This window comes from Teleopsis dalmanni, chromosome 1 (assembly GCF_002237135.1).
Source record: "Teleopsis dalmanni isolate 2A chromosome 1, ASM223713v2, whole genome shotgun sequence".
NCBI classification, from domain to species: domain Eukaryota; kingdom Metazoa; phylum Arthropoda; class Insecta; order Diptera; family Diopsidae; genus Teleopsis; species Teleopsis dalmanni.
In genome coordinates, this window is record NC_051846.1 from 129,366,388 (window position 1) to 129,381,603 (window position 15,216).

The 15,216-nt window shown below is 29.7% G+C and overlaps 3 protein-coding genes across 3 annotated transcripts; 2 read left to right on the forward strand and 1 right to left on the reverse strand.

Annotated features, from left to right (window-relative positions):
* Positions 1–2,564: 2,564 nt before the first annotated feature.
* LOC119668567 lies at positions 2,565–3,514 on the forward strand. Its single transcript, XM_038078119.1, has 3 exons — positions 2,565–2,706; positions 2,782–2,959; positions 3,029–3,514. The coding sequence occupies exons 1-3, from the start codon at positions 2,611–2,613 to the stop codon at positions 3,472–3,474; spliced, it is 720 nt and encodes a 239-aa protein (XP_037934047.1). The 5' UTR covers positions 2,565–2,610; the 3' UTR covers positions 3,475–3,514.
* Positions 3,514–4,775, reverse strand: LOC119668566 (protein ALP1-like). Its single transcript, XM_038078118.1, has 2 exons — positions 4,697–4,775; positions 3,514–4,643 (listed from the first exon to the last, which is right to left on the reverse strand). The coding sequence occupies exons 1-2, from the start codon at positions 4,773–4,775 to the stop codon at positions 3,514–3,516; spliced, it is 1,209 nt and encodes a 402-aa protein (XP_037934046.1).
* Positions 4,776–13,025: 8,250 nt separating this feature from the next.
* Positions 13,026–14,191, forward strand: LOC119666082 (putative nuclease HARBI1). The gene is made up of 3 exons (XM_038075357.1): positions 13,026–13,159; positions 13,232–13,640; positions 13,688–14,191. The coding sequence occupies exons 1-3, from the start codon at positions 13,047–13,049 to the stop codon at positions 14,189–14,191; spliced, it is 1,026 nt and encodes a 341-aa protein (XP_037931285.1). The 5' UTR covers positions 13,026–13,046.
* Positions 14,192–15,216: the final 1,025 nt, after the last annotated feature.

Below are 15,216 nucleotides of genomic sequence, written 5' to 3' on the forward strand. Positions count from 1 at the left end.
AAAATTACTTTAGTGCAACGCTCTGCATTTTCTGAGTGTTTTTTAAACTTAACATAATTTAATTTGATATTTAACATGGTAAATGCCACAGTAAATGATCCTTGACACTGTTCTCTTCAAGTTGATACAATTATCCGTGCGTTTATATATATGATATATAAGGTTATGCGTCGGGCTTGGAACCCACCATTTAAAAACTTCTTTCAATGCAAACGAAGAAGCATCCTCAGAAGAAGAAGCTGGTTAATGTTTTCAAAAAATATATGGCTGACATTATCGCCACTAAATGAGAACATTGTGATATCTACTACAGCTGTCATGCAACTAAGCATGAATTCGGAGTCGGATTTGCGGTAAGCCGAAAGTTGAGAAATTTGATCTCAACATTTACACAAATAAGCGAAAGGCTCGCAAAAATCCGTATTAAGGCAAAATTTTTCTACATTGCTCTAATATGTGAACATGCTACGATGAAAGATAAAGATGACGACACCAAGAAAACTTTCTATAAACAGTTTGAATAAGTATATTACCGCTGTCTCCATCATATCAAAATCGTTGTAGAAGACTTTAACGCAAAGATGGGTGAAGAAGGTATATTTGGCGTTATTGTCAGAAAGTTCAGCCTTCATACAAAAACTTTTGATAATCGTAGAAGGTGCTTCATTTTGCAGCGGCTAGAAACATGGTGGTTAGTAGTACCAGATTCAAACAATACACAAGAACGTAATTTGATCACGTTGTGATAGACGGAAGGCATGCTTCCAGTGTCTTGGATGTACGTACTATCTGAGGAGTCAACATCGACTCGAATCATTATCTTGTGGCGGCCAAGATCCGCACACGTAAATGTAATATAAAAAGGCATGCGAACAAGCACAGCGAAAGCTAGACTTGAAAAGCTGCAAAAAAAAAATGATCCTGCAAACTGCACCAACCATCGCGGGATCAGTCTTTTAAGTGTCGCATTTATGGTACTCAAACGTACTATGCAAAAGTTTGAAACCAATCGTCAACCAACTAATCGAATCTTATCAGTGTGGCTTCAGACCTTGTAAAATTATCCTTGACCAGATACTTACAGTGCGTCAAATCCTGGAGAACACCAAAGAAAAACAAATCAACACACACCACCTTTTTGTTGATTTCTGAGCTGCTTTTTACACTACGACTAGCGGCACTCTCTATTTGGTGTCTCCACAACAGTCCACCCAACAAATGAAAACGCACTTTTAATTTTAAAAACAATGTCTTTGTTATTGCTGCTACTGCCGTTAGTTGAAGGATTGTAACAGACGTTACCACTTTCCATCTATGATCTTTTTTTTACAGTTAAATAAAACCAAAGCTTAAGTTTTTATTTAATAATCTGTTTCATTTAATTTTTATTAATACATTTAATAATGATAATAGTTTGTCGGTTTCTCACTAGTCTTTAATTTTACTTAGGTTTGATCACTAATTATTTGTATGACAATAGTTTTACAACTCAATTTTATTTAACTTCAATATAATTTAACATTATTACCGAGTTTATCAATGATTACTTTTAATATTGATGCCAGTTGTGTTTTAATTAGATTTACTATTCTTTAATTTTAAATTTTTCCTTTTTTTACATATATTAAATAACTCTTTTCTGATGTTTATAAGTTTAATTAACTACTATTCACTGCATTAACTCCTATTGTTCAAAATTTGAACTCATATTATATACCAGTACCTAAACTTGATGCAATACCTAATGTTCGACCTTAGAATTTCCTCAATTACCTCATTCGCAAAGTTCTCATTTATTAAGGAATGCTCTACATATTTTTGCAATTCTTCCGTATTCAATATTTTCAGTCATTTTCATCAAGAACACTAAATACAAGTTGACTTCTACACAGAGCTTTTGAAAAATTGTCTCCAAAAACATTAGACCGATCAAGAGGAACGCTTTGGGTTGTTTTCTAATTTTACTTTTGCTTGTAAATTTGACATAAAATGTGTGCATTTTTAGCTAAAGATAAAGAGTGCAATATTTGTTTACGTTTGTTTTTGTGTTTTGCTATATTTTCTTTTGGAGACATTCAGTTAAACATTTACATCGTTTTAAAATATACCTAAATCTTGCATCAATATAAAAACCGTTCCTTCGTTTGAATTAATTAAATTACTGATTAAAATATATATATGTTTTAATATTGTAATTGCTTTTTGTGATAAGGTACCATATAACATAATTTAGGGTGTTCACGGGGCACCGGTTATCGGGTTATGTGTGTATGTGCTTATATGAGCAACAACAAAATGCACTGAATAAAAATAACCAACTTTGCACAACCCCTGCCTATGTATACAAATTATGTGGTTATGTGATTATTTGCAGTGTTGAAAAATAATATAAAATTTAAGCAAATGGCATTACAAAAAAGATTAATTTCACCAAATGGCACCACGAATTTTGAATTTCAAATTGGCATCACTAACATTTGAAGCTAGTTTCGTTTGTAAACAAACATTTAAAACGTAAACAAACATTTTGCAAAAGTAAGTTGAAATGATCTATACTAAATAAAAATATACAAATGTCTTATTTATTTCCCATTTTCAGTGTCTAACGAAATGCGGAAACGTAAACGTGAAAATGAAGTAAAGAAATGGACGGAGCAAGAAATAAAAACAGTACTAAGCTATATGCAAGAGCACAGGAACATAGAGGTAATTTGTATTTTGATTTGTATTTTTGTTACTTTGGGTTATAACTTTTGTTTTTATAAATATATTTAATGATAGAAACCAACAGCCCAGCTATATTATAAAAAATTGTTGGCAGAAACAAACATCAATGCAAATTGGAACATATTAAAATGTAAAATTCGCCATCTGAAGAGTACTTTGCAAAAAGCAGACGCATGGATTAATTCAACAGGCGCTGGAGTTGAAGATGATGACAATACAATTACTGTAAAAGGTAAACTTTATAATCATTTTAGTGCAGACTTTTTACTACAATAGTTTTAAATTTTTTGTTTATGTGCAGACAAGGTGGTTAAAATATGTCCACATTACGAACAGCTTGTCGACATTTTTTCACCTTCAAAGGAAATTGAATTTGTTGTAATGGACACATCGAACGCATTGGACTGTACTCTTGATGCAATTGATTTGGAAGAAGATAGTGTTATATTGGATGGTGAACTATCAGCATCATCAGAAACTATCTCCTTTGAAAACAAGGTTAAGCGTACAGCACGTCCTACTTGCATTGATAAGCTTAAAGATATGGAGAGTGACCGGGTCAAATTTCGGAAAGAGCAATTAAGCTTAGAAATTGAAAAATTCGAGTGGACAAAAGAAATGGAAAAACAAAAATTAGAATTGGAAAGGCAGAAAGTTGAGAATGAGTTCAAACTCAAGAAATTAGAGTTAGAACAAAAAGAAAGAATTAAAAAATATAAAGTTGATGTGAAATATAAAAATAAATAATAAAACAGACTTATTAAAAAAATTTAAAAATGTGTACTTTTATTCAAACATCATATTATACAGTGTTTGTCTTTTTAGCTCAGGTGTAGGTGCAGCAATAGTATTGCTATCATACTGCGCTTCACACCATTCGCTATTCTCACTTTCAAATTGTGAAAAATTGCGGTCTTCCAACAAAATATTATGCAACACACAACAAACGAGAATCCAAGAATTGAAAAATTTTTGGCTTTTTTTGTCTTTTATTTTAATTCTCATTTGTTTTAAACTGCAAAACTTTTCTTTAAGGATTCCGAAACAATTTTCAACTCTAACGCGGTATTGGCTGTGTCTTTTATTGAATTTGTTTTGTTGTTCAATATTCATTAAAGAAGAATTGGTGCGATATGGCGTTATCAAATGTTTAGTCAACTGGTACGCAGAGTCGCCTGCAATCCATTCTTCTCCAGTAAATAAGCACGCGCTGTTTGTTGCAATATGCGATTTCTTAAATATTTTAGAATCATGGTAGCTTCCCGGATTACCCACTAATGCGTGCATGATGCGGAGCTTATGATCACATACAACTTGCAATTTAATAGAATATATTCGTTGACGAGAAAAATATGCCTCATGGTTATTGCTAGGTTTTTCGGCCAGCTTTATCTCACTTCCATCAATATAACCAATACAGAATGGTAACTCACTGAACGTATGAGCAATAAGTTGCCTACGCTCAGTCGCACTAGGCCATTGAATGTATACCGGTAATTTCTTCAAAATTGCTGAAAATACTCTCTGGGTAATTTTGGTCAGAGTGCCACCATCTCCCACTCCAAAAATTGTCGCGATTTTTCGCACTGATGCACTTTCTCCTGAAGAGCCTAAACGGAATAGTACTATCGCGAGTTGTAAATCCACGGGCAGTTGCAAATTGGATCCTGAACCTTTGAATATTATATCATTTGCAAATATTTCAACAAGACGAGCAAATTGACTCTTGTTGACACGTAACATTTGCAAAAATCGTCCTTCGTCGAAACAACATAAAATATTATCTCGCCAATGAATGGATTTTGGCACACTTAGTTCATCCCCTCGTCGATAAGAAGTGATTGTTCTTACATCCTCCATTAGTTCATCCATTCTTTCATCAATGAGAGCGTGCCATTGATCGAAGTGTGCTGTGTCTATAAATGGAAAAACTTTGATTTTTGCAACTATTAAGCTTTAAAACACATACCTTCGATAAATTCAAGATCTTTAATAGCTGCATTTATTTTTAAGTCTATAATTTGATTTTTTATACTCTTTTTAGGCATTTTGTGTTGATTTTGAAATTTAAATTTCTTTGTACTTACGACAAAAACAAAGAACAGCTGATTGTATAAAAATAACCAGATAACCTACATAAAAGTCTGTTCACGGTGCACACAGGTTATTTTTCATTTTATCATCACATAACCCGATAACCAGTGCCCCGTGAACACCCTAATTGTTTAAACATGAAATTTGCAAATGTATATAAGAGCAGGTAGGAACTCTTTTAATATCAAGCAACGCTCCTATCATATCTTACATTGATAGCAGTGAACGAATTTAAAAGTATTCAGCAAAGAAGATTTTATATTGAACGGAAACTTACCCAGCGGCACCATTAGGCCAGCGCTGAAAAAGTAAGCGAGCAGGTAATAGCTCTTCGTTTTTTTTTATTCTTTGTTTTCGACATTTGTGTTCGACATAGGCAATTTCGGGGTTGAAATTATAAAAGAATGAAGAAGAAAAGAATATGAGTATTAAGAATTTCTTGTTTTGCCCGCATTGTATGTTATACATTTAGTATGTTTTTGATTTTAGTGAAGTGTGTCAAATTAGTGCAGTGAACAATTTTTAATTTTTAAAATCAAAATAAAATCTAAAAATATAAATAAAATATAATTTGTGAATCTAAAAACATAAATAAAATATAATTTGTGAATTTAACATAAACTAACTGTAAGTATATGCAAAATTAAAGTAAATATATATAAAATTTTAAGTGTTATTTTTTGTTTTGTATTATGTAAATGCTACTGCGTCAAGAACGATTAATTGACCAATGTGCTGCGAATGCAGTCATTCTAAAGCAAGGGTAAAATGCAGTCAACTGCTTCAATTGGAACAGTTTCCAATTCAATCTGAGGAGGATTTAATTCAGTTTAACGAAGAAATCACTGCCGTTGAAATTGTTGTAAGTTAAATTATAGATGTTTCTTACTTTTAATTTCAACTTATTAATATTTTCACATGTAACAATTTTAGAAACTCATACATTTCTTTTCATCTATTACGTTTTTTATAGGCTGCATCAATAAGACGCATCAATGGACAAACAACCAATTACGCGAATGATTTCGTGGAATTTTGGAAAAAGTATACTCATAAATTACAAATTTGATGGTACACAAGGCAAGGATAGCGTACTTTTGTATTTACAGATGCTTTAAGGACAGATGATAAGCCGGAACAAGTGATCGGGTCGAGTCTGGAAATCTTTTCAAGTCTCTAGTAACAATTCCACAGAAAAATATTCTTTTATATAAATATGTTATATTTTTTATGGAAATATTAATATTTTAATTTTATAAAACATAAATATAAAATGTAATTCATTCAAAAAATTTTTAGTATTTTATTTAAAAATCAATAGCATAGGTAAAATTGAAAAGGTAAGCTAACATATCAGCGCTGATATATTGCATTACAAATTTGAAAAGGTAAGCTAACTAACATGTCAGCGCTGATATGTTGCATTACAAATTCGAAAAGGTAAGCGAACATGTCAGCGCTGATATGTTGCATTACAAATTCGAAAAGGTGAACGAAAATGTCAGCGCTGAAATGTTGCATTACAATTTTGAAAAGGTAATCGAACGATTCAACTCTTGCCCGCAATGACATGCACGTGTTAAAGTAATTAGGAGTTTCCCTTGAATAATCAGCACAAGGCATTACCATTCAGCGCTAAAGCAATCAAATACCTCAGCGCTGAAAGTCCCGCTGGGTAAATGAGCACAACACAAAATAACAAACACACTCTCAGAAATTGCACTAATACCATCTGAAGACGTACGATTATTTCCAACTTGAACTTGAGCGAATACGAACCTTAAATTACTCTTAAAAAAAATTTTATGGACAGTGTATGCAACAGGGAGCATAATTTTAGTTCTCTGTTTTGTTTTGAAATACCATCAGTATTGTTTTTTTATATGTTTTACAACTACTGTATTTAAGTATTTTAATTTATTTACATTTTTAATATTAAGTTTATTATAAACATGTTTATTCTATATTTACTTGTTTATCTAACTATAACTACTATAATTTGGTAAAAGTTGTGCATTGCATGCACACAAAATCAATCATATATTTTAGAAAAAGTGTATACAAAAAGCAAAGACTTGAATTTGTGTGTTTGTGTGGCCATTCAACACTAAACAACGCTTCTTCGTGTTCAACTACTATTGAACGTCCTTTCCTTTCTATTTCCTCTTAACCCAAAAGAAACCAAATTTTGTAAATATAGAAACAAAAATTTGCACTTCACTGATTGCCCTTTCGTCTTGATGCAGCAAAACTATGGAAGTATAAGTTCGCAAAACAGAAAATTGTCAACATATAAATCACACAAGCACCCAAACTAGCAATATGAATAGAAAATATAGCAACAATTTCTATACTATATCATACACCTTCTCATACGCACATTCAACAGCTCTTTCGTGTGTTTCGAACACTTAAGATCATTGTGTTATACACAGCTTTCGTTTGTCTTAATTGTTCTACAATTCAAAGCTGATTGTGCTTTTAGCTGGCTACTCGAGCTGGCTACCATGAAATCAAAGGGAGTAATTTTTTTGTTCTGCATTCGCAATCTGTGTATTATTTGTCTGTGGTTATACGAAACTTAGATGTGTCTCTAAAAAATAATACTAATGTATTTAATTTCATGTTGTTTGAATTTATTTGAGGTAAAAGAATATTGAAATGTTTTCAAAAACATAAATTTTTTAAAAACATCAAAAAAGCATGAAGTAATTAATTTACAACACAACTTTTTGTATAAGTATTCAGAAAATTTCCCCAAAACTAATAATACATAAAATAAAAAAAAATTATAATATTTTATTAATTAACCCAAAATGTTTATTTTAATAATACTCACCACAAAAATCAACGATGTGCGCGCACACCCTTGCGCATCAACGATCTATTCGGTACTGACTACAAAATTCGTTTTACGAATTAATAGGAATGAAAATTTCTTAGGGAATGCTGTATTTTAAAAATGCATTCACCATAATGAAGTGGCCATGCAAGCAATAAAATTAGTATTTATTGCGATTGTTTAAATATTTATTTAATTTTGAAATAATTTTCTACAATTTCTAACGAAAAACAATATATATTAAATAAATTTTGGAATAATATATTTTTTGAAGTGAACAATGCTATATACTCAGTTATTTATTTCTGAAAATAAGTAAAATAAATTATAATATGACTTTTGATATGTCTAACACTGAATTACTATTATAAAAATTAATGATTTCTATTTTTCAGTACACAATTTATTTGCATAGATATGTATGTGAATTTTATGCTGCATACAATAGTATATAAATTATATATATTAATGTCATATAACTTTAAATTTCATTGTATTATATACCCAATTTATAAATATTTTTACACCAAAAAGCTATTTAAATGGAAAACATTACTAACATGATATTATACTGAATTTAATTTCAAAACATATTTTTTGTATTTAAAGCTAAAATAGATTTTAATTGCTTTCAACATATTATATGAAACGCTTCTGAACTATTTTCTGCATATATAAGTAGCTAAGAAGTGTGTATAAATAATTGTATGACATACTCAATTACAATCAAAAAAACTTTTTGCATGATTGTATGTTATTGTAAATAAATCCATTTAATTTAATAATATTTAAATTATATGTAAAGTATGCTTATATTCATTTATGAGTATTTATATATCTGCTTCAATAAAAACTTATACAGTAAGTAGTTGAAAAAAGTTATGCAGCAACCCTGAAAGAGCATGAAAGAGCGTAAAAGTGGCATAAGTGTGGTGTAATCACACTTATTTAATACGTGTGACAAAAATGTTATAAAAAATGAATTTTCTTAAGCAATTTCTCTTAATTGTGATCGAAGTGCCGGATTTTCAATTCTACAAAAGATATTCTCTGGTATTCAGCATGAAAAGGTAAATATAAAAATGTGCGTGAAGATAGCGTCGACGATAAGTCCAAAATGGAATTGGAACATTTTTCGCCGCATGAAAAATGCAGTATAGTTTAATTAAGGAAAAATTTATTATTTTATTAAATTTAATGCAGCAAAAGGCATTATTAAGTAGAAAATTGAATTAATTTACTATCTACATTCAACTTTTATGTGTAAATGATGTAATTTGTATGAAAAATGAAAAATAAAAATCAGCCCCAAAAGATGGGGTCACTAATTTATTAATAACTTAAACTAGAGGTACCATTTTTATGGCTCATTCGAAAGAGGATAAAATTACCTTTCATATAATGCAAAATTTTGTATAGGTTGTTCGATTAACTTAGGAGCAGTACTGCGATGAAGATAGAGATATCATTTTTAAACATTATTTAATTAAAACTTTGTTACTTGACCAAAAATTATGAACTAAAAAGCTTATAACAATAAAAAATATGTTTATTTTTCTAAATATAATCGCTTTTTACATAATATAGAAAAAATTTTCTTCAAAATAAGGAAAATAAAATTTTGTAAAAATAGGTCGCCTTACAAAATTAATTATATCTTTAAAAGCAGAGGTACCATTTTTCTGCAAATTAGATTAATCGAAAGAGGACACTTCAAACTTTCATTTAATGTCTTCATATTTATAGATTGGTCGATTAACTTAAAAGTTATTGAGTGTCAAAATTCAGAAATTAATTTTCCTTTAAAAACGACATTTTTCTTATAAAAAGCATATCCCAGAAGTCAGAAAACAGTTTATATATAAATAACTTTCAATACAATACTCTAATAAGCACAATTATTTGAAAAAAATCGAAATTAATTTAATTTTATTAATTATTCAAAAAATCTGTACAAAGTTGGTTAATAGATGGCATACCATCTTAAATTAAATTCGCTGAAAAATTAAAATGGCACTGAAAAACATAATGTACAGTTGCAGAGTTATTGGTAAGTCCATAGTACTGCAAAAGAAAAGCTAACGTCGAATTTTTATTAAACTTGCTGCATCAGATATTATCAAAATAAGAAACTAGAATTTTTTCTAAAACGATTGATATACAATATTATATATCTTATTCGATTAACAAATTATATATAATTAAATTAAATGTGAACTAACTTGGGCATGCACAACAGTTGAAATTGCGTTGATGATATATGTGGGATATTAAATATCAAAATATAGTTAGCGTCGAATTTTTATTAAGATTATTGCATCTAAGATATTATTTGAACAAAAAACTAGAATTTTTCTAAGCCAATTAATGTCTAATATTATATATATTGTTCGATTAACAAATTAAATAAAATTAATTAAATTATACGCTAACTTGTGAATGCAAAACAGTTTAATTTGCATTGATGATAAATTTGGGAAATTTAATATCAAAATATAGTTAGCGTCGATTTTTTATTACGATGTCATTTCAAATTTTAATTAATTAAAACATTATTATTTAATTAAAAACTATGAAATAAAAGACAGATAACAGTAAAAAATATGTTTGGTTTTCTAAATATACTTAGTTTTTATATAGTATAGAGCAAATTTTCTTTAAAAATGGAAAGCAAAAATTTGTAAAAACGAGGTTGCATTACAAAATTAATTATATCTTTAAAAGCAGAGGTACCATTTTTCTGCAAATTAGCTTAATCGAAAGAGGACACTTCTAGCTTTCATTTGATGTATTCATATTTATAGATTGGTCGATTAACTTAAAAGTTATTGAGTGTCAAATTTCAGAAACTAATTTTCTTTGATACAAAATTAATTATATCTTTAAAAGCAGAGATACCATTTTTCTGCAAATTAGCTTAATCGAAAGAAGACACTTCTAGCTTTCATTTGATGTATTCATATTTATAGATTGGTCGATTAACTTAAAAGTTATTGAGTGTCAAATTTCAAAAACTAATTTTCTTTGGTACAAAATTAATTATATCTTTAAAAGCAGAGATACCATTTTTCTGCAAATTAGCTTAATCGAAAGAGGACACTTCTAGCTTTCATTTGATGTATTCATATTTATAGATTGGTCGATTAACTTAAAAGTTATTGAGTGTCAAATTTCAGAAACTAATTTTCTTTGATACAAAATTAATTATATCTTTAAAAGCAGAGATACCATTTTTCTGCAAATTAGCTTAATCGAAAGAGGACACTTCTAGCTTTCATTTGATGTATTCATATTTATAGATTGGTCGATTAACTTAAAAGTTATTGAGTGTCAAATTTCAGAAACTAATTTTCTTTGATACAAAATTAATTATATCTTTAAAAGCAGAGATACCATTTTTCTGCAAATTAGCTTAATCGAAAGAGGACACTTCTAGCTTTCATTTGATGTATTCATATTTATAGATTGGTCGATTAACTTAAAAGTTATTGAGTGTCAAATTTCAGAAACTAATTTTCTTTGATACAAAATTAATTATATCTTTAAAAGCAGAGATACCATTTTTCTGCAAATTAGCTTAATCGAAAGAAGACACTTCTAGCTTTCATTTGATGTATTCATATTTATAGATTGGTCGATTAACTTAAAAGTTATTGAGTGCCGAAGTTCAGAAACTAATTTTCTTTGAAAAGAAAAACCTTTTATCTTTAAAAATCATATACCAGAGGACAGAAAAATTTTAGTACAGAATAAACTAAAAAAAAATAGAATATTCACATATTAATTATAATTAATTCAAATGTGCGCTTACTTATTTATGCACAACCGTTAGTAAATTTCGTTGATAAATTTGGGATATTTATATGTCACGAATTTTCATTAAATTTACTGCATCTAAGATATTATTAAAATAAAATTATAGAATTTTATTTTAGACGATTTATTATAACCTTGTTTGATTAACTAATTAAATAAAATTAATTTAAAAATATAATAACTTGGGTCTGTACTACCGATAGGTTTTTTTGACATATTTTAAACCACTAGACTAAATTATATACAGAAATCTTAAAATTCTGTAGTCCTATCAATGATATCCCCAATATTTATTACAAATAAATAAGCAAGTGTATGCATATCGATGTGATTGTTAAGAAGTTTGTTAATTAAATAATTAGTAAAGGATCTTATACAAATAATTGTTAGCTGAAGAACATAATGACTCAATAGACCTATGTAAGTCTATTGAGTCATTTAATTTTATAAGTAATTTTGTTTTTGCATGAAAATTAGGTTTTAAAATTTTTAAAAATTTAAAAACAAAATTTATTTTTCATCAAATATATTTATTTATTATTTATTACATTAATTAAAAACTATTAAATTTATTTTTTTAAAGAAAAGGATATAATTTATATTTATATATAATTTATATTTATATACAATATTATTTAATATTTTATATTTAAAATAATTTTCAAATTATTATTTTTTCCAGGTCATTTGCCAATTGATCACCTCCACTATTGCGCTGAGGTTGTTGCGGCTGCGGGAGTTGTTGTCTCCGTTGCGGCTGCGAGAGTTGTTGTATCCGTTGCGGCTGCAGCAGATGCTGTCTCGGCTGCGACAGGTCGTATGGTTGCTGCTCCGGCTGGTATGGATGCTGCTCCGGCTGGTATGGATGTTGCTCCGGCTGGTATGCTTGCTGCTGCGGCCACGGCTGGAATTGATGCAGCTGGTATAGTTGTGGCTGCGGCTGCGGCTGCAGTTGGTATGGTTGTGGCTGCGGCCACAGCTGGTATTGTTGTGGCTGCAGCCACAGCTGATATTGTTGCACCGGTACCGGCGGTGCCGACTGGGTTTGACTGGTTGGCTTTGGCCCAGTCACTTTTTTGTTTTGGTGATTATCTGAAATGAAAAGATATGTTATAATTAATAAATTTATTTCTATTTATTCTCATTTTTTTTTTTAAATATTTCTTTTTAAATTATACTCACATTTTTTGGTAATTTTTTTTTTGTTAAATTTTTTCTTCTGCTGGCCCTAAAAAAACAGAAATAATTTTTTTCAAATAAATTTCAAACAAATAAAATATATATGTATATAATAAGAATAAATAATGTTAATGCGTATAATAATTTTTTAAAATTGTTACATTCAGGCATGCTCTGAATTTCGACTTCATTTCAAATCGAAATTCAATTTGAAACGGAATGAACCCGTTTTGGGTGTTCCAGAAATCGAATATTTTCATGCGGTTTCAAAATGAACTCAAAATGAATTTAAACATCTGTTTGTTGACGTTTTGTAAAATATTCAATGCTCTTAATTGAAATTTTTAAATTTTAATAAGTAAAATAAAAAAAAAACAGTTTTTATAAAATGTTCGGAATGTTAGCATTGGTGGCAGCTGAAAATAATAGTCACACAAATGAAAAAATAAAAAGACGGATTTTAAGAGATTGCAGCAATCCGTTAGATTTGAATGAGTCGACGTAAGTGGCTAATTCATACTGGATGAAACAACGAAAAACAACGAATACTTTTAGCTTTATAAATTATTACAGGGTGAACAAAGATGCTTTTTGCATGCTGGTAAAAGTCGTAACACCGCACGTTAAGTTATCATCCATACCAAGTTCTATTCAGTTGGCCTGCACATTGCGTTTTTTAGCGGAAGGGGGCTTTCAAAAATCGGTAGGCATCGACAAGCAAATAGCTTTGGGTAGGAGCACTGTTGGAAAAATTTTGACAAATGTTATCGCAATTTTGGAAAGGCGCATCTGCCCATCATGGATAAAATTAGAAATGTCGGACGCTGAGCGGAGTGCGTCTAAGCGCCACTTTATGCAAAAATTCGGGATTCCGGGTGTGGTAGGTTGTGTGGACGGAACACATATAAGAATGACAAAGCCTCATCGTGACCACCACCTTTTTTATAATAGGAAAGGCTATTTCAGCATTAACGCCATGATAGTAAGGACTTTCAAGTTCTTTTTGAAATTTCTTTTCAATATGTACAGATTTGCGACTACAAAATGACGATTAGAGCAGTGAATGCTAGGCGCGCTGGTTCTAGCCACGATTCACTAATATGGTGCGTAAGCAAGGCACACGACTACTTCTGCCAGTGCTATGAGAGCGGTGAACGTGGAAGTTGGCTTTTAGGAGATGCTGGCTACTCCCTTCAGCCATTTTTGCTAACGCCATACAGAGATCCGCAGCCTGGAACGCAGGAGCATAAATTTAACGTGAAACACGCATCTGCACGCAATGTTATTGAACGAGCAATTGGCGTGTTGAAAAGCCGCTTCAGGTGTCTAGCCCGACTTCTTCAATACCAGCCCGAAAAAGTTTCCAAAATTATTAATGTATGCTGTGCGCTACATAATATTTGTAGATACTACAAGGTACAGAATGTCGAAGATGTTCACTTTGCTAATGAAGATGAAGAGAAACTAAGTGAAATATCGGCTAGTAGAGAAGCAAATACAATAAGAGATGACATTGCTAATAGCTTGCGTTAGTAGTATTTAAGGAAAATTTTTATTAAAACAAAAAAATGAATAAATTCTTAAAATATTTTATTTTATTTATTGGAGCTTAAAATTAAAAAAAAAAATTATCAAAATTATATTTACATAACTTGAAACTGATTTAATTCAAAAAAAATGTAATTATACTTACATGTTATTTTCACTACTTTTAAATTCACAACTATTTCGATATGTGGTTTTAATCACATGTTTTTATGCGAATTCGATTTCTAGAGCAAGCAAATTCATTCGATTTCATTTGTGAAATCGCAAATGAAATGAAAAAAGCAGAGCACCAAAATGTGAATTTAAATTGAAATCGAATTTTTTTATGCGGATTCGAATTCTAGAGCATGCCAGATTAACAGAACAAAAAAGTGTTAGTGTTGATTTTTATTTTTAAAATTTATTTTATAAATTTTATTGTTTCTGAACTTCGGCACTCAATAACTTTTAAGTTAATCGACCAATCTATAAATATGAATACATCAAATGAAAGCTAGAAGTGTCTTCTTTCGATTAAGCTAATTTGCAGAAAAATGGTATCTCTGCTTTTAAAGATATAATTAATTTTGTATCAAAGAAAATTAGTTTCTGAACTTTGGCACTCAATAACTTTTGAGTTAATCGACCAATCTATGAATATGAATACATCAAATGAAAGCTTGATGTGTCCTCTTTCGATTAAGCTAATTTGCAGAAAAATGGTATCTCTGCTTTTAAAGATATAAATTATTTTGTAACAAAGAAAATTAGTTTTTGAACTTTGGCACTCAATAACTTTTAAGTTAATCGACCAATCTATTAATATGAATACATCAAATGAAAGCTAGAAGTGTCCTCTTTCGATTAAGCTAATTTGCAGAAAAATGGTATCTCTGCTTTTAAAGATATAAATTATTTTGTACCAAAGAAAATTAGTTTTTGAACTTTGGCACTCAATAACTTTTAAGTTAATCGACCAATCTATTAATATTATTACATCAAATGAAAGCTAGAAGTGTCCTCTTTCGATT

What these genes read in the sequence shown, in the direction of transcription:
- LOC119668566 (XM_038078118.1), bottom strand. Translation starts at nt 4,775, where the DNA reads ATGCCTAAAAAGAGTATAAAAAATCAAATTATAGACTTAAAAATAAAT. An exon ending in AGATCTTGAATTTATCGAAG is followed by an intron (nt 4,644 to 4,696) that starts GTATGTGTTTTA and finishes TTCCATTTATAG; the next exon opens with ACACAGCACACTTCGATCAA.
- LOC119666082 (XM_038075357.1), top strand. Translation starts at nt 13,047, where the DNA reads ATGTTCGGAATGTTAGCATTGGTGGCAGCTGAAAATAATAGTCACACA. An exon ending in TTAGATTTGAATGAGTCGAC is followed by an intron (nt 13,160 to 13,231) that starts GTAAGTGGCTAA and finishes AAATTATTACAG; the next exon opens with GGTGAACAAAGATGCTTTTT. An exon ending in TCAGCATTAACGCCATGATA is followed by an intron (nt 13,641 to 13,687) that starts GTAAGGACTTTC and finishes CAATATGTACAG; the next exon opens with ATTTGCGACTACAAAATGAC.
- LOC119668567 (XM_038078119.1), top strand. Translation starts at nt 2,611, where the DNA reads ATGCGGAAACGTAAACGTGAAAATGAAGTAAAGAAATGGACGGAGCAA. An exon ending in AAGAGCACAGGAACATAGAG is followed by an intron (nt 2,707 to 2,781) that starts GTAATTTGTATT and finishes ATTTAATGATAG; the next exon opens with AAACCAACAGCCCAGCTATA. An exon ending in CAATACAATTACTGTAAAAG is followed by an intron (nt 2,960 to 3,028) that starts GTAAACTTTATA and finishes GTTTATGTGCAG; the next exon opens with ACAAGGTGGTTAAAATATGT.